The 27549-nt window shown below is 40.6% G+C and overlaps 1 protein-coding gene across 1 annotated transcript in view; it reads left to right on the top strand.

Moving 5' to 3' along the window:
* The window catches only part of TAF4B (TAF4b RNA polymerase II, TATA box binding protein (TBP)-associated factor, 105kDa), a 58419-nt gene that overhangs the window by 10006 nt on the left and 20864 nt on the right, over positions 1-27549 (top strand). The window contains exons 7-13 of the mRNA XM_010295845.1: positions 1525-2103; positions 7206-7341; positions 7942-8047; positions 13459-13628; positions 16307-16437; positions 22223-22348; positions 23449-23505. Of these exons, the coding sequence (XP_010294147.1) occupies positions 1525-2103; positions 7206-7341; positions 7942-8047; positions 13459-13628; positions 16307-16437; positions 22223-22348; positions 23449-23505 (1305 nt within the window). The remainder of the gene's footprint in view (positions 1-1524; positions 2104-7205; positions 7342-7941; positions 8048-13458; positions 13629-16306; positions 16438-22222; positions 22349-23448; positions 23506-27549) is intronic.

Below are 27549 nucleotides of genomic sequence, written 5' to 3'. Positions count from 1 at the left end.
TCTCTCCCTGTTGCACACTATATTAACAAAGAAATACTGTGACTTCGGAAACGTTGTTCAGACATTGTCATGGTCAAAGTTAGCTGACTTTATAGTGTTAGCCATCCTTTAAAACACCTTGCACCCTGGTTGCTTTTTTCTGAAATACCTTAAGGATGTGTAGTTGATACACACCAATTAGGTCTGGTCTGTAACTCTGAGCAGCTGTGACAGGACAGTGCCAAATGGAAGCTGACTTCAGGAGCACTTCTCTGAGATGCTACGAGGATTGGTGCTGGCCTTGTTTGTGGGGGAAATGCTTGCAGCTCGAGTCTGGAAAGAAAAGTGATTATGGTGTGTTGCCAATTCACTTTTAGCTAGTGAAGTGGAATTTTAGGGAGGACTTTCTGGAGTTGTCTGTTCTTTTTGAGCTGCAGGTTTTTGATTAAGTTGTTGCACATGTTTTGCTTTGTCTCTTCCAATAGGTAGGAAAGTACAGTGACTTTGGTTGTGAAGCCTGCTTGATTTTCAAATCTCTGCTGGATGCTTTTGGTAAATAAATTGCATCAGGAGCATGAGGAAAGCTGAGCAGCCTTTTTAAAAGGAAGTGAACATTAAAGATAGGTGTGCTGCATAAGGTCCAGATGTGCAAACAGTTTGTTCACTTGGTATATTAGCATGTGAAACATGTTCATTTTGCATGAAGCCCAAAGAAACAGCACTATTTTGGAGACTCTTATAAACTTCAAAAACTGTCGGGGGGGGGAAGGGGGAAGGGTTTGTGAGAATATACAGGTAGCTGCAGAACTGATTTCCCCTGGTTCTGATCCATAACAGATTGTACATAGTCAAGCAGAAAAATCTGTAGAGAGCTTGAAGATTATTCTGTCCATTGATGTCCTCAAACATAGCTGTAGTAAAACCGAAATGTTGCCAGATAGCTTTACTAATGTTCTCCTGTTGGAGAGAACTATCCAGATTCCTTGTGCTGCTGCAGCTATGGAGACATTATTAAAGTGGTATCCCCCCCTAGTGTAGATACAGCTGTATTGGTATAGAAGTGCTTGTATCTTCAGAGCTTGTTTCTGACTTTATTGGATAATTTGTAGTTCTGTCAGACAGGCCCTGTGGAGTAAACACAGCTGTTACAATATAGCAGGGTGTTTTGGAAAAAAAAAAAATTTTGAGGGAGTAAAGCAGTAAAAATGGTCTTATTCTGAAACATAAGTTCCGAATTGAAAAATCTAAACAAAAGAATGAAGTTACGGGTGAGTTTCCCTATAGCGGGGATTTGCTACGTGCAGTGAAGCTGTGGTGGCTGTTGACCTTGCTCAGCCTCTGTTGGTGATTCTTGTGGTCTTCACTGAGCAGTATTTTCATCAGTTTGAGTGCCTGAATTTTAGCAAAACTTGTTTGCAATAAGCAATTTGTTATTCCCGGAAAAACTGAATTGGAAGATGAGGAAGAGAACTCAGTTGCTAATTTATCAGTATTGTGGAAAACTCTGCTGATGTTACATCCAGTGGTTTTTTGTTTTTCTTCTAGAAAAGCATGCTTGCCTTACGGCAGCTAATGCCCAATGCTCAGAGCTTTATCCAGCAGTGTATGCAGCAGCCAGCTCCAACCCAGGAAACTGTTTCGACTTGTACCTCTGCAGCACCAGCTCCTTTGATAGCAGTGGCAACCTCAGCTGTAGCAACAACTTCTCTTCCAGTTACAAAACCAGTGTCTGCCTCCGTAACAGTCACAGCCTCTCCGGTTATAAAACCAGTCCTTGTCAGTGCATCGGCGACAGCTTCTCTGCAGACCGTGAAGCCTGTTCCTGCCTCTGCAGTGGTGACAGCATCTCTTCGGCCTGCTGCTTCAGTCCTCACCACAACGATAGCAACATCAGGGCTGACTGCTATCCAAACTGTCAAGCCAGTCTTCACCTCTGCGGCAGCAACACCCTCTCTCCAGTCTGCAAAGCCGGTGCTGGTCTCTGCAGCAGCATCTTCAGCAACAACCCCTCTCCAGCCTCTGAAACCAGTCATTGGAACCCCGATTGGTATTAAAATCTCACAGCCAAACTCCATCGTTGCGCAGTCAGTAGGTGCCCAGCAGGTGGTTAAAGTGAAACAGTTGGTAAGATGAATTTCTTTGCTCTTCTGTAACTGGACTTCTTTGCTTTGACTCATGCCGTTTTGTCAAGAGGATACCAATTTGGTTCTTAGCAGTGTTTTTTAATGTACAAAGCCAGTCTGTCATGAGTTAACTGGTTATATTTGTCATAGTTATGGCTGTTAAGCCCTTGCTGAAAAGGTGAACCTAAAGCCAAGCTGTAAGCTTGGTCTCGTGAGACATGTGCTGAACACCATTCCACCAGACTGAACATCCAGCTTGAGACACGAGGGACTATGAGTTCTGACCCCTGCTATGTGTGCAGCAAGGCTAGGTTGGCATCTGAAAAAAAAGGAAGGAAATGCTAGTGTCAGACACAGGAATTGCTGATGGGATGCTTGTGTTAATTACTGTTAGATGCCCTGTTAGGGCTGTACCTCAGCTAGCCACCAGGGATTCCAGTCTCTCTCCCTTGATAGTTCCTATCCTGGATGCTTTGCAGCACAGGTGCCTTGATGATGTTTAGTGATACGTTAACTGAAATGTAAGAACTAGCTCAAGAAGCTTTTCAGACCAGAGTTCTGACTTCCACATTTACCAAAACAGGTTAGTTATGAAGTCATCCAGAATAAGCTTTTTCTATCAGGCCTCATTAGCTAACAAATTCCAAGAGGAATAAATGTCTTATTAAAAGAATACCCTCAAAAGCAATGTGTTAACATCTTTTTTTTTCTTGGCACAGGTTAACTTCTTGCTGATGTTAATGTTAAATACCAAGAAACGGTGGACCACGGGTATATCCAAAAGAGCAACATTGTGAAATACATTAGGTTGGATTTATGGGTGTTCGAAACACTGAGTAGTATGCTGTCTGACTGGTCCATCTGCAAATAATGTTCTCAAGTATTTTGAGAGGATAGTCTCCCTTTGGGAGATAAAGAACTTGATTCTTGAATAGGACTTCCTTGGAAAGATTTGTTCTTTAAAAAGAGAGGAAAACATTAGACTTCCTATGAAGCTAGATTTACTTTCCACAGGCGTAGTAGGGCATCTAGTGTGTGAATTTCCTTAATAATTTTTTTTTATTGTGTATACTTGATTTAACAGTATTCAGACCCCCAAAAAATGTTTCGCTTTTTAAATTTTCATCCTTTCAAAATGCATAAGGTGGATGTAATGCAAGAATCCTGCATTCTAAATGAAATGCTGGTAACATAAGCTCTTTACCTTTTCAGAGTTGCTTAAAAAGAACAAAGCACTCAACTATATGGAGGAGATGAGGTGTCCTTCTTATGAGTGGGTTTAAGTTATCACGCATATGCACTAACAGTCTTTGATAGTAGTAGCTAAAGCCAAATTGGAAAAGGAGTTGATACCCTTACTGTCTTTAAGGACTAAATTTGAAATTCCAGCCAGAAGAAAATGAGGCTTCTTAGGTTATACAAGGGCTGGAGAGCAGTTTGTTGGCAACACACCAAGCCATGTAATCCAGGGGAAAGGTTGACCATCTGTACAAATAGACAAGGATGCTTAACTCTACACTGGGGAGTCAAAAACACTTCTTGATTACGATATTGGTGAACTCAAGAAATTACTTCTGCTTCCTCCACTACTGCTGTGTGGCATCCTATCGCAATTGCTTTTCTTCGCTGTGCCTTACAAGCATTGAATTGCATACAAAACATGTTTTTATCCTCATTTGGGTAGATCCCAGGCACAGTGATTAAAATACTTGCTCTTCAAAATACATATTTAATTTTGGTCTTGTAGTTGCAGGGCTGAGTTGACCACTTCACAACTCAGCCATATCAGGAGCTTGGTGTTTGTTCAGGCAACCTGTTAGCACAAACAGCAAGTTAGTAGAAGTGGCTGCATTTTCTAGGGCTTCCCTGGTGCATTTCCTTGAAAGGGCAGAGGGTCTGTTTTCCTCCCACAAGAAAACAAATCTGGCCCTCCCCTCTCTAAACAGAAGGGTCCTGCTGCCAGCTGAAAAGAAGCACATGCCAGCTGTGCAAATCTGTCCATACAATGCTGCCAGCAATTTCTTTCCCTTTCTAGCCCACAGGGTTGTCTGATGCCATATACTCCCCCTGCATGCCCATTTCTAATTTAGGTCTCTTGTGCTTGGGAATGTAAAGTGAACTTTCATGTGCCAGCTCCGATGTGACATTGGTGCTGCTTAATAATGCAGCACTGCAGTATTTAATATTTGGAATTGTGACCAGAGTGATGCAACATGTAACTGTCTTTTCTGTGGCATGATTATCAAAACTCTGGGTTTGTATGGTGGACACAGAGTGACCTGTTCTTCAGGGATGCTGTTGGGGTTTATAGAACACCTGTGCTGTGAGAGTTGCATGATGGACAGGGTTCCATCCCAGTGACTTTCTGCGTTTAAGGACATTGGCATACACAGAATTTTCATCCTGGAAAGAAAGTCTGTCTTGCTGTAGTATTGCTTTGTCTCTTTAGTTAAAGCACAGTAAATGAAAATTTACCAGCCACTGGCTTACAATGGTGAGAAAGCTGCTGTGAGACTACAACTTCATGTTAAGCATCAAGAGCAAGGGTTTTATGGTGTAGTCACCGCAATTACCAGTAAGACACGCTCCATGGACATAGCTAGTGGTTGAAGCAAGGAGTGAAGTCCTTATGCTATTCTAACCACTTTTCTTAGTGAGTTATTGTTAGCGTCAAGTCCCCTCAGAACTGAGCTTTCTTGAGCGGAGAATCTCCTCTGTTATTTTTCAAGAGTTTTTTGCCCTGGATGTGTGCTTTTGCATTCAGCTGGTGAGGCTTCCTTCACAAAGCAGTACTGCCTGTAGTGTGTGATGATACCTTACCATCTCTCTGCTGATCTCTGAACTTCATTTTATGAATGCAAAACAGCTTCAAGTAGCACTAATCAAAGTATCTCTCAGGCAGCTGTCCCAATGCTGTCAGCTGGATGTTGAATTGCATTTTTTTTTTTTTTTTTTTACTTAGAGTGGTGGTGCTTTTTATTCTGATGTCTCTGTCAACCTACTTAACGGGGCACAAAGGAACGGTCCCTTTTCTTTGTTGCTTCTTCCTGCTAACCTGAAGAAAAGATGCAATAGCTCTTTCTTATAGATATTATCTATTTTTTTAGTACTGTTTTCTGGCATTAGGTTCTTGTTGAAATTTCTAGGACTGTTGCCCTCTTCTGTTGCAAGTCCCAAGGACTTCCAGCTTTTGCTGGTCTAGCAGCTAGAATAGCAAACACAAAACAGCTTTACTGCCAAGACATCCTTTCTGTTTCTCATTGATCTAGATTCCTCGGTTACTTGACTTACTTCCCAATCTCCACCTAGGCTATTGATTTAATACTACCTATCGCTGTTCTTTTTGTCTGCTGCACCTTCATCTTGAATGCTTATGTTTCCTCCTGTGCTGTTCCACGTTTTGCATGCTGAAGATGAAGCATCATTTTCGCTGGTGGTAGGGAGGATCTTTAGGTGTGTGCCAGTGTGGGTCCTGGTGGAGCCTGTGAGTAGTTTGTCCAAGCTGGTCAGTGGCTCAGTAATTATCTGAACACATAAATGATGCTGTTAATGTTATTTGTGACTTCCAGAGTATGGAAACTGGATCTTTCAGAAGGATCAAACTGCGCTTTGGTGAAAACACATAGAAGTAAATGTTAGTGTCTGTACTACTTCATGAGGAAGTGCTGCATGTGCGAGCATTGACTCTGTCCACTGTACTCCCGTGGTTCTTTCCTCTTATGGATCTTACGCTTCTTCTCAAGAGCTGTCAGGTCGTTGTCTGGTTTTCAGACGCCACCTTCAACTTGGTTATTCTACATTACTGTGGTTGTGCCAAACCATGATGCTATTAGTATGGGGATGGGTGGGGTGTATCTTGACTATTGATATACAAAGTACCTCTTTTTGTGAATGTGTGTTGTTTATGCTGATGGTGTTTACTGATAAATCTGAAGTTAGATGACAGAAGGAGACAGCCTTCTGAAGTATATAATAAATGTCAATTCTTTATTTAATTAAAGTTTTGCAGTGTTGCTGTACAAGCTCTCTTTAGGCTTTCTGAAGTTATAATAAAAGATGCAGAGGAGAAAAAATAGTTTCTTGACCCTGAAAATGCCTTTGTATTAGCTTTTTGCTGCTAAATAAAATAGGATTCAACGTGAAGATGTTGATAATTTGTGCTTTGGTAAAAGCACATCTTTCTACTACTTGTATTCAAGAACTCTTCCAAAGGATGTATCAAAAGCTGCAGCCCACATTCTGCTAGCTAGGAGGCTTAGAAATGAGGCTTTCAGGGATGCTGCAATTTTATTACTTGCATTTTAATAGGTGCCCCTGAAGAGGAAGAATTAGTATTTATGGGCTGTGCCTGTAGGTCTGTGTTGTGATGACATTCTGCTGCCTGGTTTTGTTTCTTTCAAGAGTCTCTTTAAACAAAACTATCAGCCCCTTCCTTTTTACCCTTCGGCAGTGTCCTGATGTTTTTGTGCAGAGGCTGTACTTGCTATAGGCATTGCTAGTTGGTGCTTCATGTTCCCACAAACTGACGTGTTCAGTGTACTTTTGCTTAACACTTTGAAATGCAGCATCTCAATTTATAATTGATGTTGCGGCTCCAAAAATGCATGGGTAACCTTACAGTGTATACTCTGAATTCTTGACAAGAAAATTATTTCATGCAGGACTTCTGTTTGGTTTTGGTGTTTTCTCTTTTTAACCAGGTGTATGTGATACCTACCCTTTTGAACTGGCTGGCAGGCAGACTCAATATTCAATTGTTAGTCTGTTAAGCAAGACTTACAGGAAGGAAAACTTCTTAGTGTAATGGATAGTGTAATACTGAAACTTGTCTAATATGCTTATCAATAAAGAGAAGGGGTGAAGTGTTTGTTAGAGCTCACTGAATGAGCTGGAGCTTAAAGCTCACCATGAGTTGTTAAGATTTCTTTTCATGAAGTAAAAATTAAAGAGTGACGTTCTTCTGAGTATGCTGTTTGCTTTAAACTGAAAGCTGGACATGCATGCGTGCCCCGCGGCACTTCTGGCTGAATGAACATTTTGATAGTATTTGCTTCTCTGTATGTTTAGCTCTTCTAACTCTTAATATTGGATATTCCATTTCAGGTAGTCCAAAAACCATCAGGAACCATTGTAAAGCAAGTATCCACACTCCCGCAACCCTCAACACTGACCCTACAGGCATCTGCTGAGAAAAGGATGCCGCTGAATACACTTGTTCATACTAACCAGTTTCCTGCAGGTAAAGTGTAACCTCTTTAATGGAGAAGGGAGAGGACTGTTGAGGTATAGAAGTAAGTGCAGGCTGTTGGTAGATTGTAGGAATGTTAGAAGGTAGTTGTCTGTCGGCAGAGGCCAGCTCTGTGCAGTAAGTTGAATATCTTTACTGTTTGCTTGGAGTTCTGATGAGAAACTCAGTGCCATGTCTACTTCTGGCACCTGTTAAAAGCATGTCAATCAAACATTTGGTTAAAATACTGCAAAGTAAGCTCCTTGCAGTGAACTTCCTTTAAGCCATGATGCTTTTGAGAGTCATTTCATCAGACTTTGATTTTTTTTTTTTCTTCAATGGGTCCAGGTTGATGTATAATGTGAGTTGGACTCAGCCAGCCAGTTTTCACTAAAGCCTTTCACTGGTCAGCACAGAGGAGAATGTTTGAGAGCATGTAGGGTTTTTGGCCATACAGAAGCATGTAGAATGTGAGACTCTAGAGTGTCTGGTTTTCAAATGGACCTAATTAGTTGTTGTTGAGTCTGCAGTAGCCTTTGCTAGAAGTATGAACTGATTAAATAGTTGTCTTGGCATTTTGCTTTCTACTATGGCATGTTCTTTTTGTTTTAGGTTCCATTCTGAAGCAAATTACCCTGCCAGGAAATAAAATTCTGTCGCTTCAAGCATCTCCTGTTCAGAAAGCTAAAGTAAAAGAGAATGGAGCAACATCCTTCAGGTAAAAATAAACGATATCAGAAGTTTACTATAGGAATGAACAAAAGGAACAGACAGCAAGTATAGAAGTGGGAACAGAGCCCAAATAAAATCAACTTTCTTTAGAATCTTGTTTGATAGGTGTTTTTCACATTATAATACTAATTGGCAAGGGGGAATCTAAACATTTTGACCTCATGGCAGATGTTAATTATTCTTAATATAAGAAAACTGTCCTGATGAGGTTGGAATTTCATCATGCTATCACAAGAGTATAATTATATAAACAGGGTGCATCAATATGCATCAGTGTTTCACTTGTAGAGAAGGCATATTGATCTCCATCATATGAGTTCTATTACCTTGTCTAAAGCAAAGTTACCTTGTATTAAAGCTCTCCATAAGATTAAAGCAGTTATAACCTCTGTTTTTTACAGATGGCCAAATAGCATTGAACTGTTACTTGGACTAGCTGGTAACCTGTCTAAAGCTCTGTGCTGTATTTCGAAATCTTTTATTAGCTCCTCTTACAAGCTTGTTCCTGTATGTAGAGGTGAAAGTCTTTGACTACACCCCTAATTATGGCTTCTGGCATGTTCTGTAGGCCTTTAGATTACAAGAGTGCTTAAAGCTTTTGGTTCTGGTAACTGATTAACTTCTCAAAAGCAGAAATTATTTTTGTAGCACTGAAATGTATTGTTGGAACAGAGGTACAGACTGCCATAACTCATAAGAGCAATAATGCTTGAAGCTTCAAGTTGGTCTTCCAGGGATAAAAGACGACATGACACCTTTGTCTTGTTGACCCGTTGATTTCTCATCTCTTGAAAGCTACAGCTTTGTGTGCACTGATACAGACAGCTGTTGTTGTTTACAGTGACATACAGTATACAGGCAACACTTAAAACTCTGGTAGCCAGAAGTTGAAATGAAAAGCTGATGTTAAAAGCAATAGCTGTGTTCAGCTGCCTCAAGCTCTTATGAAATATAGTTCAGAATATAATTTGACATGTAAACTTGGGTAGTGATGTTTGGGGGGGGAAAAAAATCACTTTATAAATATCATAATTAAACTCCAAACAAACTCCTAGGAAAAAAAAATTTTTTTCTTTGTGATCTTCCAATTGGTATATATCAACTCTCTTACATGAAAAAGTTTGAATTCTTGAAGTTCCTTCCCTGAATTGTTAAATTCTTAGTGTAGGAAGAACTCTTCTTTTGGATTATGATTTTCGAAGTCACTTAAGTCTGTGAGAATTCAGATTTTAAGTCTTTAACACCTTAAACTTTTCTGGTAAGTCTCTTCTCTCTGAAGAATTTATGTTTTTGGATACACCCCTGGTGCTGCTTCTATTCTGCTATAACCAAACTTTCTGATTTTAAAGAAAACCTACGTATGAGAGTCTTCGTAGATCTGGACCTGCGCAGCATGTACCTGAATTTTTGGCTTCCCTCAGTCAAGTATCTGTGTTCTCTAGGCAGGTCTAGCACCACATAGTGTTAATCTGGCCTGGGCAATAGATGTTCCACAGTAAACCGTGAAGTGGTTTGCTCTCTTCTGTCCTGATTTTCAGTATTCCCAGCACAGCTATTCCTTGTGACCTGTGATCCATCAACTGCTGATTATGTGTGAGGCAGAGAGAATCACCATGTCCCCTTTCAGGTTTTGTGATCAGATTTGTTATGGGCAGAGAGCATGTCTTGTAACTGATGTGGTTGTACTTGCGACACTTCAAACTGTGGTCTCTCATTGCAGTATGTCATCAAGCCTCACTCCCTCTGCTGTTGTGTGACTAGGTTAGGTTAGGCTTTGAGAACACAGTACTCACTAAGCTGTACTTAATAAGCTGCAATTTGACCTTGTCTGCTCTTTAATGGGCTGTTTTAGGTTGCTTGAGATGAGCGGTAACAAAAATGGCAATCCCTCACCCCCAATTTAAAAAAAGTCTTCTAGAAATAATTTCAGCCTAGGCATGGGCATCGCTGGCACTTGATTGCCCCATGGCATATATTGTAAAGGGCAGTCTGTTTTAAAAGCATCAAGATTTTTCATAAACTGCTTTGCATACTTCTGCAAAGTATATGCTAGAGCACCTTGGAAAAAATACGATGCATATTTGCATGTTCAGTTATTTGTTTTGTATCTACTCCATTTAATAGGGTTGTTCTCCAAAACACGTACAACTCTGATTTGTGCATTTTGACTGGAAGGTACCAGCAATCTCAACTAGGAGACGAACAGGAGTGAGACAGCAGAGTGGAGAATGTCTGGGCAGCTGCTCCTCCTGCCCCATGGTGGTGGGGAGCACTGGTGGTTCTTGCTCCTCTGGAATTGTTTTGTCCCATGTAGTTGTCCATGGTGGTGCACGGAGGTTTGGGTTAAGCATGCCTTTCTGGTTTTCCCTTTGACTGTTGTATGAAATGCAGTAAATAAAGATGGATTTAGAAGAAGACATGTGCACTGGTCAAACACCAGAGGGTGCCACAGACTCACTTTTCAACCAATACAGGCAAATTCATACATGTGAGGTGCGTTGCTTGGGCTTCTTTTCCAGTGGAATAGTCAGTATAAATGTCAAACCTGACTTCATGCAGGATAACACTCAGAACTCAGTTTTGTTTTCCCCCTTATCCTGATAAGCTTAAATCGTTGGAGACATAACACCTGGGAGAGTTTTTCGTGTTGTCTTCTGGGTGTGATGTGATCAAATGAAAAAAGCATTAAAGGAAGTCATGTACAAGAGGGACTTTACGGAGGGATTGCTAAAATGAAAGCAAGTCAGTATCCAACAGAAACATCTGCATGTATACTGTGGAATCGTTTAAATTTACCACTTTAGTAGAATGATTTTTAGAGCTTACTGAAAGTACATGATACTGTAAAATGATTGAGGTTTGTTTGGGGAAAAAAAAAACAAACCCCCAAAACAAAACAAAACAAAAAACAAACAAACAAACCCCCAAAACCCCAGTAAAAAGTACAAACTTAACATGGCTTCTGAAACTTACCTTAGTCTTTAGTGGGCACTACTTCTAAGGAAATGTAATGATAGTTTCTTTGGGTTAAGTACAGCACAGCAATGTTTTCGTAGGTGCAAATCATTCTTTCATCAAGGCTAGTGACTCAGTGACTTAATGCAAACTTATGTCCCACAGTGAAGAAGTTAGAAGTAGCACTTAAAAACAGTACAAGTAGAGATGTCTGCTTGCATATAAGCTCTTGTATGTGTGTACTCACAAGAGAGACTGTGTGCATGGAAATTTTAAAGAAAATAGTAACCTCATAAAGGCTCGTTCTGGAGAACTGAAACTTCTGTATGTAGAAAGGTGGATAGATGTATAGTATAGAAACTTACCTCTTTCTTGCTTGAGTGTTTGGAGTATGTGGCCAGATTAAAAGTTAAAGTGATTTACTGAAACTGCGTGCTAGACAGGCATCCTTACTTGGTTTCCATAAACAGCTCCTCTGGGTTAATCTCAGATACCTTAGTTGCATCTGCAACTCTGATAACTTGTGATGTATGTTCTTGGTGCTAGTTGTGCTGATTTTGTATCTCCTTTATCAGCAGATCCATGACACTCCACTTTGGTGGGATTCTTGCCTCTGCCACCAGCAAAGACTTCTTTGCAGTGGTCATTAAGAGGAGGAAACTGGAGTGTACTTGTGAAGATCAGTTAGCACTCAATTATCATGCAGTGAAGCTTCATTTACATGCTCCTTGAAAGATCAGCATCTCTGTTAGGCTGATAGAGCATGAATATATGCTCGGAACTGCTCAGTTGCTGGTTGTGAAGGTGTAGGAGGCGGGAAGCTGTTCTGGCAGCGGTGACTTCGGCTTTGAATTGTAACTGTGGTCATCTAACTGATTTGACAATTCTGGGATTTAACGTTTTTCTTAGCACGATGGATTTATAGCTATAGCATCTAGTCAGACTTAATGAAGCTGGTTCGAGAATCTGTTGGGTCTCCTTTTCCCTGAACAAATTGCATAGAACCTCCTAGCCCTGAGGGGTCATGAACGAATGGCGGGAGGAGTAGGGGAAGGCTGGACTCTTTTTTTTTTTTTTTTTTTTTTTTTTTTTTTTCCTAGCCAGGATTCTCTCCAGAATTTTGTGAGAGAAGACTTGTGCCATAGAAACCTATTGAAGCCCAAAGGAGAAAATGCATCAATATAGTTTAAGAAAAAATCCCAGCACTTTCTTGTGTCTTTTGAGTATCGCTGAAACCAGGCCCATGTTATAATAACTTCAGCTTCTACCTGTTGCCAGTCAGAAGACAGCCTCCCTAAGAGATGCCATATCACCTAAGAACGGCAAGTTTCTGGCTAACCCCTTGTTCAAGATGTAGACCACACAGTATTTTCTGAAGGTGACTTTATCAAACCTTGCCAGACAATATTTTTCAAGAAGGTTTTCAAACCATGTTTTGGTTTTGTTTTCTTTGTTTTCGAAATCAAGACACCTTCAGATTAGAGTGCTTCCACTTGGCTGTATTAATACTGCAGAATTTTCTTCTGGATTGGTTATAAACCCCAGAAGCCATCATTAGCGCCTTTGTCACCTTGTGAAGCAATAAGCTTTTATCTTGATGATCTAAACTTATTTGAAAATAACTTAGATTATTTCATTGACAAAGTCCTGCAAAAACTTTTCCCATAAAAGATTCATTTAGTATTTTAACTTAAATGATGTTTAAAAAAACAATAAAAACTGAGGCACACAGGCTCTTTGCTTAACATGTGCGTTGCCGTGATTATAGCTGGTCTTAGTTATCTTAACCCTAAGTATGCCAGACTTCAGTTTTTATTTTGAACATGTAGCCCAAAGTTGCTACAGCAGAATCCAGCTAACAGAGGGATGTTAAGAACTAGAGCTCTGCTGCTGTTCTGCAGAAGCACAGCATCCTTCCCACTACGTACATAAGTACTGTATGGTAGGACTGATTCAAAGGGCAAGGCCTGGCATGGTTCTAGTATGTGAACAAGGATTGTATGTATCTTTTGTATGTTTGTTTTTTTTTTTTAGAGGGAACTCACTAACAGAAAAGTGAAGATCAGGTGCGTGCCAATACGCTTGTATTATAAGCTTCAGTTGGTAGAATAAGTATCTGTAAGAAAATGGGCTTGTTTATAGCTCAATGAGTCATTATTCAACTTTATTCAACACTTGGATCTACCTGGTTAATTGGAGTTTTAGAACAAAGGTTTAAGCAGTTTGCATGAGGCATTAGTGAAGCTAACATTTGAGAGGCACTTCACTGAATTGTGAAAGCTTTTTAGGAGCTATCTATCCCTGTCCACACCCACACTAAACATCTGTTGTGTAGGGGTAGCCTCCAAGATACCTGAATGTGGCTGTTTGTTGATAGTCAAGAGGTTTTTTCTTTGTATACATTCTGAACTAAGCATAAAATGTTGGTTTTCTCTTTAGTAGAGATGAAGATGACATAAATGATGTAACTTCTATGGCTGGGGTCAATCTTAACGAGGAAAATGCGTGCATTTTGGCAACAAACTCCGAGCTCATTGGTACGGTAATCCGCTCTTGTGCAGATGAACCTTTTCTCTCCTCAGAAGCGCTTCAGAAGAAAATCTTGAACATAGGTGAGAATAAAGCATACATAACAGATATCTATGGAGTACTATTTCCTTGCCTGTTTCATCAGCTAGCCTCCCATCTTTGAAGAAGGAGCTGGAACTATTAATATCTGCTACCTCAATTCATATGTTTCTACCAAACTATACTGAGTTTTTACTTCCCCTTCTAGGAAACAACTGTTCTCTAGGCATCTTATGTGGAAATAATCTGAAGCACGACCAGAAAAAAAGGAATTGGTGCCACTCTTGCATATGAAAACTGAGCAACTTTATTACTCTTAAAGTTAATAGAACACATAACAACCATATAAATGCTAGTGTCAAATCAAACACTTAAGCGTGCTTTTCCATTTCTGCAGCTCCTAACCTGATGGATTACACTGGCTTTCCTAACAACTTTTGCACTCCTCAGCCTGTTCAGATAGAAGTACTCTATTGACCAACGTTACAGATCCTGCCCATGTGATTAGGAAGAAATTTCAAACTGCCAATATGCACAGGGCAGACCTTTGTTAATGACTCCCTCTGTGGAAGAATCTTTCATTCTTTTTATGCAAAAGAGACCTTAAAGCTGCTTGTATCAAAGATTAATACTGTGGAATGTATGTTGAATGGCTGAGACTAAACTGGAATAGGAAGTTTTCAGTGTATGTATCATTTCAGCTGTTAGTTTCTGAGCAAAATAATAACTGTTGCTTAGCAATGTTGTATTATGTCAGAGACAAGAGTGTGCATTTGTATAGCACCATGCTGACTGGTACCACTGTCCACAGCAAACTGGGCGAATGTTGCTCAACTCCTTGCTCATGCTCTCTGCCTGGTAGCTTGCCATACTGGAACAGTGAGTTTTACAGCTGAGTATTCAAGAAAGCCTTCAGTTCATACCTGCAGTCATAAGTCTGTCACAGTGGTTTAACTACATGATCGCAAAGTCTTTCTGCACACTTTTTTTATTCCAAACTAAGCATCTAGCCTGTGACAAGCATGTAAGCTGCAAATGCTGTCTGCTACCTCAATACATCCCGCACTAGTTAGACAGATATGCCATCTGAGCTGTATGGGGCATAGTTGAGTGAAATAAGTGCTGTGCTACTAGTGCAAAAGGGAAAATACATATTGGAACTGGTGCCTAGGAGCTTTTCCTAAAATTCAGTAGAGTGTTTACCCGTCATCTGTGGGAAGTGGATAAAAAGGAAAAGTAAAGAGCTCTACAAAAACAGAGAAAGTACTTTTAGAATAATTGTCTGGTTTGGGGTGTGAAGACCATTGAAGGATGGAGAATACCAGCCTGGCTGTTTCATGGCTCACATGGTCGCTGTTCCACATTAATAATAATTCATGTCATAAATGAGAAGTGTTTTGATTGCAAGGAAAAGAATACAGTCAAGGGAGTACAGCAATTCAGAACATGAACGCTTCTGCTCTTGAACCGAGCCCTCTTTGGATTAGGAAGTGTGTGTTGAGGGAGGACTTGAGGGTTGGGGGGGGTTGTTTTGTCTTTAAGTTGAAGTTTAGTATTCTGGTAGTCTGGTGGGAAACTGGTGAGGAAGTGTTGAAAGGTGCTTGAGCAAAATGAACACTTTGATGGTATCTGGGAAAGCATTGTAACATTGTAGATTCCCTGTCTTGCGAGGTTGTTACTCGTTTTCAGTTAGAGTAGCAAAGGCAAATGAAATAGGTGATTAGGTTTTTTACAGTGTACTGTTTATCCATTCTTAACATTCGACTTGGCAGTAAATACCAAAATGGGTTTTGAAGGCGTGCCGTATATTGCATCATAAAGTATTACAGCTGCTTGTAAATGCAGCGAGGGGCAAGGAAAAGCCCTTCTGATGGGTACAGCGCATGAAGCATGTGAAACTGCAGACTGCTGTGCCTATCAGGGAAAAGTTGCTGCCGTCCAGGTGTCTTGACGGAGTTGGGTTGAGTGATTGATCAACCATGGGAAGACGCCTCTGTTGGCAGCTGGCACCTGAAGGAAGGTTGCGGAGATGATGCCCAGCTCTGTGCACGGGGCTGGGACATCTTTGCCCAGAGCTGTCGCCAGCCTCGGTCGCAGCTGCTGAAATGCAGAGAGGCAGCAGCAGCCCAAGAGAAAAGGTTGAAGGTGATGGCATGATGACCCTGGCTGGACTTCATCTGTGTTGTCCGAGATGCTGCTGTGGGATGGCTGGGTTGGTCTGCCCCATGCCGGTTGGTCGAGGCAGATGAGAGGGTCTAGTGTGCCTGGAGTGCGCTGCAAAAATCATCCCCACTCATCAAATAAATGTCATGAGTTGTTAACAAGCACAGTGTCAAGCAGGGCGAAATGTAATTCTCTATTTTTTTAATTACTGGAATTAACAGAATATGGCACTAATTTCTACAGCTACTGCTTCTCCCCCTCCCCGAACATGAAGCTTGATTTGTGTTCTTATTAACTTTGTCCTATAAATGACCTTGCAAGGAGAGTGGTTCTGGAGGCTAAGTGAAACAATGTCTATATTTTCTGAAGCTCCAGGCTAAGTTTTATTAATGTAATGTCTAAGATCTTTGAAGTTGTGACTTTACCAGGAAAATCATAATCTCCAAACCTTTATTCATAATGGGTATGACTTCCAGGGGGAACAGAATACCTGCTGTGCTAATTATTTCAATTATCAGCTACTACTAAAACACGTAATGGATTTTCTCTGCTTCCACAGGTAAAAGGCATGACATTATGGAACTTAACTCTGATGTTGTGAACTTGATCTCCCATGCTACACAGGAGAGATTACGAGGGCTCCTAGAAAAACTAACTGTAATTGCTCAGCACAGAGTATCAACCCACAAGGTAAAGGAAGTCATTAGGCAAGTTTTGCACCAAAGTTTTCCTGCTTTGCAGCGTTGAAGGTAAACCTCTTCCAAGTATAGGCATATCATATGCAATATGTGCATTTTCAGCATCTACCAAAGGCTGGTTTTGTTTTAACTATTTATAGCATCTAACTATTCCTTACATTTTCCATTCGACTTGTTGGATAAATGCTCTTAAAATGCAGCATAAGAGAAAATGCATGTGTTTCTCCTCTTCCACCATAGAAGTGGTGGCTGTTGCACAAAATCTATCTTGCCTGATAAATGTAAAGCTAATTTTGAATGCTCTTGGTTGGCAGGTTGGTGTAGGGGCTTGTGTTTGCTTTATGCACTTACTGTTGGTGGAACTGCGGTGTAGGCTCAGTAAAAAGCCTTGGGAAACTTATTTGAATATTTTATTTTAGGAAGTGCTCCATGTGAAGGCAGAGACCCCTTTGATCTTAAAGTTTCCGATTTCCCCCCCACCCCCCCCACCCCGCCCCCAGCAGTGGTACTTAAAATTCCCTCCCCTCCCTGTTGTATTTGCTCCATTCAATACAAAGTATATTGGGTTCAGTGAATCAGTATCCCTTAAGATTTTTGTATGGTACAAATGGGAAGCAATAACTTACTAGTGGCCAAAATAGCTTTTTGAGCCTTTTTTTGTCATTCAATAGTAAGCTATTCTTCCCTACTTTTTTCAGTATCAAGCTGTTTTAGAAAAAAATTTGAAGTTAAAAGTAGGTGTATCTGTCAACTCTTAAGTTCTTGTTTGTTTGGTTTCTTTTTGTACAGTAACTTTAATGAAATTTAACAAGAGCAACTAACTGATGGGATAGGAGTTATTTTTGAACTGAACACTTTTTATAGGCTCTTAAGCACTGGAGAAGCAACAGTAAAGAGCAGGAACTATTGGGAAACTTCCAATTATTTATAGTGCTGTCTGGAGCAGCTGTAGTATGCTGTTCCTTGCCAGAAGAAGATACAGTGGAAAAAAATCAATACAGAAAAAGTATACAGCTTTTTATGACAAGTCTTTAGAAATCTGCATATATTCTGTGTTGTCTCTGGAAAGTTGATGATCCAAGAGAGATTGTGAGAAAAAATGAGGTAGAAGCAAGTCCTGAGTAACTGGTAGGACTTAGTGTCTTGCAGATACCAAAGACAGCAAGGGAATGTTTTTGGACAGTGGACTTGATATGATGGATTGCTTTAGTTCAATGGGAAAGAAATAGGAAAACTGATAGGTTTTCCTCCAATTGAATTGCCAGAAGCAATAAGATTGTAAGGCTGCAATAAGAAAAAAAGTAATGGGCTTAATAGTCTTAGGGGCACAGGTACCCTCTTTCAGTAGGAAGACTGTATTACAATACAAAGGAGTGTCCTACAGGATTGCATTTGTGAGTAGCCTCACATGAGTAATATTATGGTGAGGTGCTGAGAGGCTTTTGGAAATACAAGTTCAAGAACAGAACACTGCAGGGTTTTGGAGCCCTGTTATGTGTTTATATATGTATTTATACAGCCCTGTATTCCACTCCCTCAGTGCTTGCCCCTGCCCTCTGCTCCCTCTAGGATACCAGTAGGCACCAGTGTGCAATGTGGGCTTCATGTATTTCAGAGAATTATCCAGAGGTGTTCCAAGAGGATTGGGTAGTTGCCCTGTAAGGCTTTTTATTGGGCTATCTTCATTACAGAAAGATGGACAGTAGTAGGGATAGGTGTGGTGAAACCAGCATAACTATTGCTAGGGTAAAGGTTGGTGTAAAAAGCCAGTAATTCATAGGGTCATACTTGGGACTTTCTTCTTCCCGCTTTGCTCAGCTCATGCCTAGTGGCTTCCATCTGATGGTTAGCTCTTCAGAGAGAGTTGGCAGAGTAAAAGTTTCCTATCATGCCACCATGTATACCTCCCACTTTCACCCTTTTTTGCTAAAATTTAAGGGGGAGGGAAAAAAGTAAGTATATAATTGGAAGTTACTGACTTAATTAGGATAAAACTATCATAGTGGTATCTGTATCCAAAGTATGGAATAGCCTTTCAGATTGTCGTAAGCTGCTGTTTGTGCTGTGGTTCTTGTTGCACTGCATTTATAGAGGCTTGGTAAGACCATGCGGGCAATTAGCTGGTTCAGTTCCTCAGCTGCTTCCCTCCTGTAACCTGGAGACCTGCTGAGGTGTAAGAGTATGCATGTGATGTAGTATGATAGCCAAGACCAGAAGTAATAATGACAACTAAACAGTACAGTGATCAGAAAATGTTTTTGATGTGAGAGGGTTCGGAATAGCGTGAGAGGAGTGCTCTGTGTTCCTTTGTTTGGAGCCTGTGAACATACAGCTTCAACAGGCATGGTACGGTGCTGTGCTGAGAACACGGCTCCACGAAAACATTTTTGCCATGTGCAGTAGCAATAAAACATGGCAATCCTAAGCTGCGCTATTGGTTAGGGTAGTATGGTGTGGTAGCTCCATTGATTTAAGGGGTGAGTTCTAAATTTAGGAAAGGAGTAAACACTCCTAGATGTGAAGACAGACAGCCTCCTCCTCCCTGTGCCCGCCCCACCCTGCCGTCGAACTGCGGAGTGCAGAAGTACCTTATCAGAGGCTTTTCGGTTCTTAACTCTATTTAGGAGTTCATTATAAAAAGCAAAGCTCAATAGGTTCCCTCATAGTAACTGAGCCTCTGCAACTGCCCGTGTTCCTGCTCTGTCCTCAGCAAGGCTGTTCAATGTGACTTGAGCCGCCTTGAACAACATGACTCCAACGTGCCAGTTAACAAGTGTTCAGTTTTCATGGGAGAACTGGTCTTTAAGGGTTTCTTCCAACTTCTTTCCTGGTAGACTGAAGTAGAGCATAGCTTCCCCGTATGTGGATTTTTCCTTTCTGTCCCTGGACATGCAATATATTCCTGGTGCTAAACCGCAAATGCCTTAGTCAAGTGTCAGATTCATTTACAGACATGTCACAATCTAGGAAGGAAGTTGCAAATCGCAGACAAGGAGTATAGCTGTTCTTGAATTTGTTACCAGGTCTCTTCTCACTAAAGGCATACCTGGGAATGCTTTGCTTCAGTGCTGCACGTTTCAAATATGTGTAAACCTAAGATAAAAATTGTGCTATGGGTTGGCTGCGCGTTAGAGTGCATCCTTGGAGAAGTCTTGAGTATGTACATTTCTCTTGGAGAAAAATGTGTGGAGGAATGAATTTCATAGCAAGATTGTATGGATGCGCAAATGTGCTATTGTTTTGTGAAAGCAATAGCTTCTTTCAGGATAGTGGAAAAACTTTCTTTCACTCTTTTTTGTGAACTCCAGATTAAATTTATCTCAGTTAAAGTAAAACCAACTTTTAAAACTGTCAGATATACAAGTTCAGCTTTGGCATATACAAATCCAACCACACTCTGTATTGTGGTTACATGCTTTATTTATCACTAAATTAAATTCCATCCTTGATTACACTTGTAATTTTAATTTTGTTGGGATTGCACTGTTGTAGCTGGGGACAGTTTGGCCTTATATGAGGAAGTTAAGCTGTTATATGGATAAAAACTGAATCCAGCTTGCTTAGTCATAACAGTAATGGCTACGGGTTATGAACAGGTATAAAATAATAATGTTTTCTGTCTAAGCAGTCCAGAGCTAAATGATCACAGAGTACAAATTTATTGAGTTGATAGGACAAAGTATAATTGCAGGTGTACCTGCAGTTCTGAAGAAGACCTGAAATTTGGTCTCTTCAAACAGTTGTTGATGAGCTGAAATACTGTTATGAATACACCCATTTCTCATCACATATAAGCTCATGGTAGTGCATTAGGTGCTTCTGGTTGAGAGGCTTGCAATCCTAATGGTCATAGAGTCTTGGATTTGGCTTTAAAAACCTAAGTATCTAACTCCAACTTTGGGCATCTCAAAGCAAAACACTTCTAAACATTTGAAAAATAATCTTCTAGGAATACTGCCTTCTTCTTTGTCCCTTTAAAAGGATTGTGGCATGGTGGTAGATTATTATAAACTGTTTCTTCAAATCAAATTGTACTAAGGTGCTGAGACTCATTCATGGAGTAGTATTGTTTTGTGGGGAGCAGTTAAAAAAAATAATCTTGAGCAGTAAGAGAAGAGGAGAGGAGGAAAGGTTTGTTGGACTTTTTTTGCAGAGCCGCAGACTCTGCTTGGGAAAGACAAAGTCTCCTTGGTTGCAACACATGGTGTGGTCTGAGCCACAGTTGGCGATAGACGACAATGTGGTGGCTCATTGAAAAGGACCAAACTTAATACCAGAAGAGGGATTGATTTCATGCTTTGGCTGGATTGTGAGAATTCCGATTGGGAGACAATGGTGCCTCACAAGAAGGCTTTTACTTTCCTTCCAACTTTTAAAAGTATATGACTGGGTGTGGGAAGAAGAGTCTGAGTATAGTGTGTTTGAAAACTAAAAATGTAGCAACCTTTTTGTCCATATGCTTAAAATATACCCTTGCCTAAAATATAGCTGTAAAACACGTGCTTATTCCAGAATAGTTGTGTGTTGAGGTTGCCTCATTGAAGTGTGAGACTGGGGTAAGGTAGAAAGAGACGTTGCTGAAAATATGTAGTGTGTTTGGCTGGTGAAAGCCCAGAGGTAAATTTCTCAGGAAAATGCAAGTTCACAAAGTAACAGAGAAATAAGATAACTCTAAGGCGTGCATTAGAGTGGTACAAACAGGAGGCGCAGACATACATCGTTTAGAATGAGCTCCCTGGCTTGTTTTGCCCAACGCCCTTTGGCCAACGTGTGGCTTAAATAGCCTGTATTTAGAAGAGCAGAATAGTAAAACCAAGCTTTTTTTGTTGGCAGTTGACCACATTTTAGATCTTTTCTCTCTGTCATCTTTCTTATCTAGGCAAAGTAAAACTAAACTCACTCAGAATTTCCGGTGAGGGCAAAAATAGTATGAAAAATAAACTACTTATTCCATTTTTTAGACTAAAAGAACCGTAGTCTTGTTTCAATGCATGCATATTCAGTTATTATTGGAATTTGTCATTAGTATTCACTGGCCTAGCTTTGCATGGGGGGCTGGACCAGGTGACTTCCACAGGTCACCTTTCAACATAAACGATTCTGTGACTTGAGAGTATTCACTGAGGCAAAAGTATGTATTCCCAAAGGTATAATAAACCATATATAATTAATCATGTCATTTCCCACACCCCCAACATTCATAGCAACTAGTTCTAAATCACCCCTCTGCTCCATAAACACTCTTTTTGGAAATACCAGGTGAGACTTATTTCAAATTCTGGATTAAACAGCTGAAACTAAAACATCAAACACTAGAAACTTAAAACTTCAAATTTTATTTTTTCTTCACCCTTTCTCTTTAAAGGGGAAAGAATATAATGTTCTGCTGCTTCACGACCCTTTGTTTTTGCCTCTTAACCTGTCCAGAAGCCAATCTTGTACATAGGTTTACTGGATATGAAATTGCTGTTTAAAACAAAATTTTAGCCTTGAGACTTCAAGACTTTATTGTTGTTACAGTCAATAAACAATAGAACTAGATGTTGCTAATGTCACTTTTGCAATAACCTCTTACTAGTCACAGTTGCCAAGAAACATGCTTCAGTGGAGAGGAGATGTTTAAATGACTATCTACCACCTGAAGTCTTTCTAAAACGGCCTACACTTTTCAGCTTTGAAAAGATACTGTTGTTCTTTTCAGATTGGTCCCGTTGGGTTTATTAGCTCTAGTGGTGTATATAAAAGCCTGGTTGTCTATAACAAACTTCTCTTTCCAGGGGAGTGATAAGTACATCGTATCTAGTGACACCAGAGCACAGCTGAGATTTCTTGAAAAGCTTGATCAACTAGAAAAGCAGAGAAAGGATGAAGAGGAACGTGAAATGTTGCTTCGAGCAGCCAAGGTAAGAACTTAACTTCTTGCTTTCCAAGGAAGTATAGTGATGTCCTTTTAGACTGGTGAACATCTTCAGGTTTCTCTATCTCTGCTTTAAATGTAGTAGCCATTATGGATTACCAGATACAGGGTTAATGTTTAGGATAGCTTAGGTTATACAGAAAAGGATTTTAACTTCACATTCTTTAAAGAAATCACAGGAGTTCTTTTGAACGTGTGGTGGGGTGAACTCTTCTTTTGAGGTTATTCCTACTGGTCAAAATGAAACAAAAGAAGTATTCACATAGCTGTTAAAGTCCTTCCTGGTTCTGTTTCTGGCTCTGAAATTGGGAAGTCTTTCTCCATATTTGTGCATGGCACTGTTTGAAAATATGGGTTCACTATGCTTGTTCAACTGGAACTTGGTGAGATCCACTACCCTGCAAGATATATTTGTTTTCTGTAGTTAGAACAGAGGGCTAGCCTTGGAGCTGGTACTGTAACACCTGCAAACCCCTGATGGAGCCAGTGCTAGTACAGAATAAGTACCCTTCTTCCCCCTTCCCTCAAGAACAGGGGGTCAAAAAAAACCCCAAACCATCAGTAGATGTTGCTCCATCAGATGTGACTTGATCATCTTCTGTTTGGTGGTTGTGTGGTGGTTTGTTGTTTTTGGTTTTGGTTTTTTTTGTTGTTTTTTTTTTTTTTTATTTTGCTTCAAGCTGCATTCTGGAGCCCCTTGGGTAGAAGCCTGATCTAGACCTGAAAGAATCACATTGTACTTGCAGTCTATGACTGCCTTTCTTTTCTACAGTTCCTGTCCTTTTTAAGTGTCTGCTGCTGACATGAACAACATCATGCCTAGACTGGACCTGACTGACAATGTTAGCATCATTTTCAGCTTAATCTTGCTTCAGGCTAGAGCAGAGGCAGCCAGCCCAGATGAGGAGGGGGGGTGCGTGTATGTGCGTGGAGGGGGAGGGAAGCCAGTCTGGATTGAGGCATTCACCCCTGGAGCTAAATCTTTCAATCACCAGAGAAAATTGTAATTTATTAAATATTTAACGGATACCATGGTGTCTGGATGCCAGTAATTTCTATGCAATCTTTTTCCTCTTCCTTTGGTAGAGCCGTTCCAATAAAGAAGATCCAGAGCAACTGCGGTTAAAGCAGAAAGCAAAAGAGGTAGGACTTTCCAGTTACCATGCTTGCCTTTGTGTGTTGAGAGAAGGTTGGCAGCCCTGTCCTGGCAATTAGGTCAGGGTTTATTTTGCTGCTGCATACCATTTGCAGAGGCCTTGGGGAAGGACAGGAACTGCCTCAGGCAAGGGCAGTGCTTCAAATGAGGTCAATGAATTATGAGCTCTCTTTTTTAACATTTTACTTTCGTAGTTTCAGTCCCGTCTAGAAATGGTCCTTTGTAAACTGCAGCAGTATACTTGGTAGGAATATAATGTGGGATTAGGGGGGAAAAAAAAAAAGGAAGAAACTTTGAGATTTAGCATCTGGGACTGTACAATAGGCTACATTTTTCCAGGGTAATTGTTCGTTTTGTAAATCTGATACTGCTTATAATTCTTTGGCTGGGAGGCGGTACTGGGATTTAGTTTTAAATGGAAAACGCCTCTGGCTTTTAATTTTCTGGGCCCAGCAGTTTTCTGTTCTGGAATGGAGCCCTTGTTTCACACAGTTCATGTTTAGCTGCAGGGGTTTTAGTTTATAGCTTAGACTGGTTAAGCTTTTACTCCCAGAGGCCTCTGCATAGCAACTGTAGAAATCAACAAATAAGTTCATTTATGTCTGCAGCCTCCTCTCAGTAGCTGACTTTTTACATTTCCCAATATCCATTTCCTGACTTTTCTAGCCTGAGAGAAAAAAGCTCCACTAATTGGAGCTTATTTTAATTGAGCCTTAATATTGGATCTCACTGGAGTTGCCCCCAGAGCTACTGGGAACAGAATGAAATGAAAGTACCTAAGGTTGAAGATGTGTGTGCGTGTGTATGTGTGTGTGAAATTTTTCACTTGACCTACAGATTCTTTTCCCTGCTGAATAAATCATCAAGCCTGTTCACATTTCTGATTAAGGATCTGACAGCAGATGATAATAAAGACAATTGAGGTGTGAGACGTGTGATACAGAGCTGAAGAAATTGGTTTCTATAGTTACTTGACTGATTTCATGCAATTTTTAAGGATCTTTGTGCTAAATGAGAATGACTTTCTGAGCAACCTTTTTCCTTAACTGTGCCTCTTGAACTATGAAATTTGTTGTTGCTTAACATTGCTGCACTTGGCTCCTAGGTGCCAGCAGCAGCAGCAGGTTATTTATGAATGCTTTAAAGGCCCTTATTGTTTGGATTAATGTAGGAGCCCAGGCAAAACAAATGGAAATCCACTAAAATAGTATTAGAATCAATGCTCTGGATTTGCACCACAGTAGAAGAAATCTGTAAAATAAGAGGAGACAGAAGGAACTTGCTTTACTATCTGTCTTTTAATTCATTCTTTCTCCTTATAACTCTTTCTTTCTGCTTACAATCTGCAAGTACAGCGTTGCCCTAAAGCCCTTCCCAGTTTGCCTCTAGTGCCACCAGGATCAACAATCAGTGGGTGATGCTAATTTGTCTTGTTTTGTAGGTGGCTTTACCTCTGCATCATCTGGTTGTTTCTAGAGGTTCTTTCTTTTAATAAAACACCACAAAGTGATTCACTTTATGCAGCTTCTTTTCTCTTTTCCTCTGAACAATAATGTGTAGGATCTTAAAAAAATATTCCGTCATTTTGGATATTTAGAACAGAAAGAAGTTAGATGTGTATTTTTGGGTATTTTTTAAGATTGGTTGGTATTGTTATTGAGACCTTTTTAAAAAAGTGCTATATAGGTGTACAAAAAAGGAGCCAACAGAGCGGAGAAGGCATCCAAGTTTAGTGCTTGGTGTTCTACTAGGTGCTTGAGTTCACCTCTTCCAGTGCATCTTATCTTGTGCCAGACTAACACAGCCTTTGTGGCACTTGTCCTGCATATTTCTCCATGCTGTGCTGCTCCCAGGGTGACAGTTTCCAACTGTTTCACCAAAAAAAGAGGCGACAGATGTGCTTTTTGGGACAACACAGATCTTTGTGTTGGTATGGCCTTGCCCTCTGTCCTGCTGCTTTGTTCTCTGGAGAATGAGGTAGCCAGAACTTCCCAGGCTTCAAGTGCCACACAGGAAACCAGTCTTCTGTGCCAGGGGTGCTTTGTTCTCTGTGAGATTGTCTCAAGCTTGAGTGGAAATGAGCCCGAATGCAGCTGGTCAGTTTTGGCACTTTATTGACAGTTTGGAGATGAATGGTGAGCACACATTTGTATTAAAAAGTGCAAACATGAGTAGAACTGGAATAAGAGCAAAATAAAAATCAACAAATATTCCAAGGCTGAAACTGGTAATGCAGAAACACAGTGTACACTGGGATGAAAGCCCGAAAAAGCTCACCATTGCCTGTCTTGTGGTGGTGTGAGTGTAGCCTGCTCCTAAGAAATCCCACTTGGGAATTTAGGTACCTCTGTCAGCTGGAGTCATATCCTTTCCAGGCCACTCTGAGTATCCACTGGAAAGCCTGCTCTGATCCTCTTAAAGTTCTTTAAGAATGAATATGTGCCTTCCTTCCTCAAAGCTGTCTTTTATGTGTTGATGGTGACCCCCTGGGAGAAGGGAGAGGTTGTGGGGTAATGGCACTGGAGCATGCTCTAAAGCAATGTTTCCCAAAATGCAGAGCGTACATCCTAACAATGAATACTTATAAATCCAGGATGTGCTGTCATCCAGCAGCTGGAGGCAATGTCTTAACATTGCTGGAAGTACATCCAGAGACTCGGCAGTGGATTCTTTTTTCCAAAAGGCTATACATAATTGCTGCAACCTTTTCATCCCTTTTTGCATGACCTATTGCCTCGAACTTCCCCTGTGCTAAGTCATTTACTTTGCTATATTTTTAGTCTATGTAGCTTGCTCTGAATTAAGTCTTTATTTACTTCCCCCTTTCACCTGTTTCAGGAGATTTTAATACCTACAGAAAGTGCCTCATTGCTTCTGAGACAGCTGCAAGGCTTGCCCCAAGCTGCTCCTTTGTGCACTCAAGAAGTTTGTCTTTGCTCACCTCATGGGCCAGCTCTTTGTGCAGCATTGTTCCTGAAGTCTGGGTAAATTACCCCTGCTTTTCATTCAGCCTTATCTGCCACTTCAAGCTGAGAGGATACAGTCCCCGTATTGTCCCTGATGCTTGCACTTCTAAACCGTAACTTTTTTTAGGCGCTTTCTGCGATTTCCTGTTCTACTTTCAACTATGCTTCTAGTTACAAAGAAAATATTCAGTTGATGCAATTCTTGTAGCTCTATTTATAGTTTATCTCTGGCTTCATCCCTTTTCTGAAATGAGCTTACTCAATTTGAGTAGGTATAGGACACTGTTAAATGCGCAAGCATGCCATATGAAGAGTGCATTCCGGAAGACCTGTAAAAATGTCAGTATTAAACAGTGTGTACTGTAAACTTAAATATAAACCCTGGTCTTTTGTACTTCTGTCTCTCATCTTCAAAAGTGAGTGGGCTTGTAATATGGCTTCAAGAAGCTTGAGGCTGAGGCTGGACAAACCTTTCGGATTGTATGTGTGCAAGATTGCTGCTTGGGGTTGAGCAGGTGAACAGGCATCGTACTGATAGCATCTCTGCTTATTCCATAGTAGCTACCTTCATCTCTGCTCTTACCGCATGGCACCTTGCAGCATCTATTGGTGGGTAAAGGTGAGCAGCCACATCTTGAACCAGGGGAAGGAGCATGTGGAGCAAAGCACCTGATGGGCAGCAGACTTGCCTGCCCCATTCCTTGCTCTTCCAGCAGCTTTGTTCACTTATGACTGCACAGGTCTTCCCGGTCCCTTCTTCCTGCCTGCTTGATGCACTTGTGCGTTTTACTGTTAGAATTTTGACACAGATGTCACAAAACGGCAGCAGATGAGATGCTGAGAAGATCCAAAACCTTTAATATCAACTGATTGGGAGGAAAATAGAAAACCCTATTTTGTTTGTAGAGACAAAAGAAACCCTATCAAAAACATCAAACAAAAAGTCTGCATGATTCCAGTGAGTTCCTGGGTGTTATATAGTAATGACTGAAATTTAGTTGTTTGGTAGTACCTTTTTTCAAAAATAAGCTTTCTTTTTTTCTATTTCATGTGTCCATCCTAACT

This window comes from Phaethon lepturus, unplaced genomic scaffold, assembly GCF_000687285.1.
Source record: "Phaethon lepturus isolate BGI_N335 unplaced genomic scaffold, ASM68728v1 scaffold14231, whole genome shotgun sequence".
In the NCBI taxonomy this organism is placed as follows: domain Eukaryota; kingdom Metazoa; phylum Chordata; class Aves; order Phaethontiformes; family Phaethontidae; genus Phaethon; species Phaethon lepturus.
The sequence above is the reverse complement of the archived record's forward strand: the minus strand, read 5'-3'. Positions and strand labels throughout refer to the sequence as shown.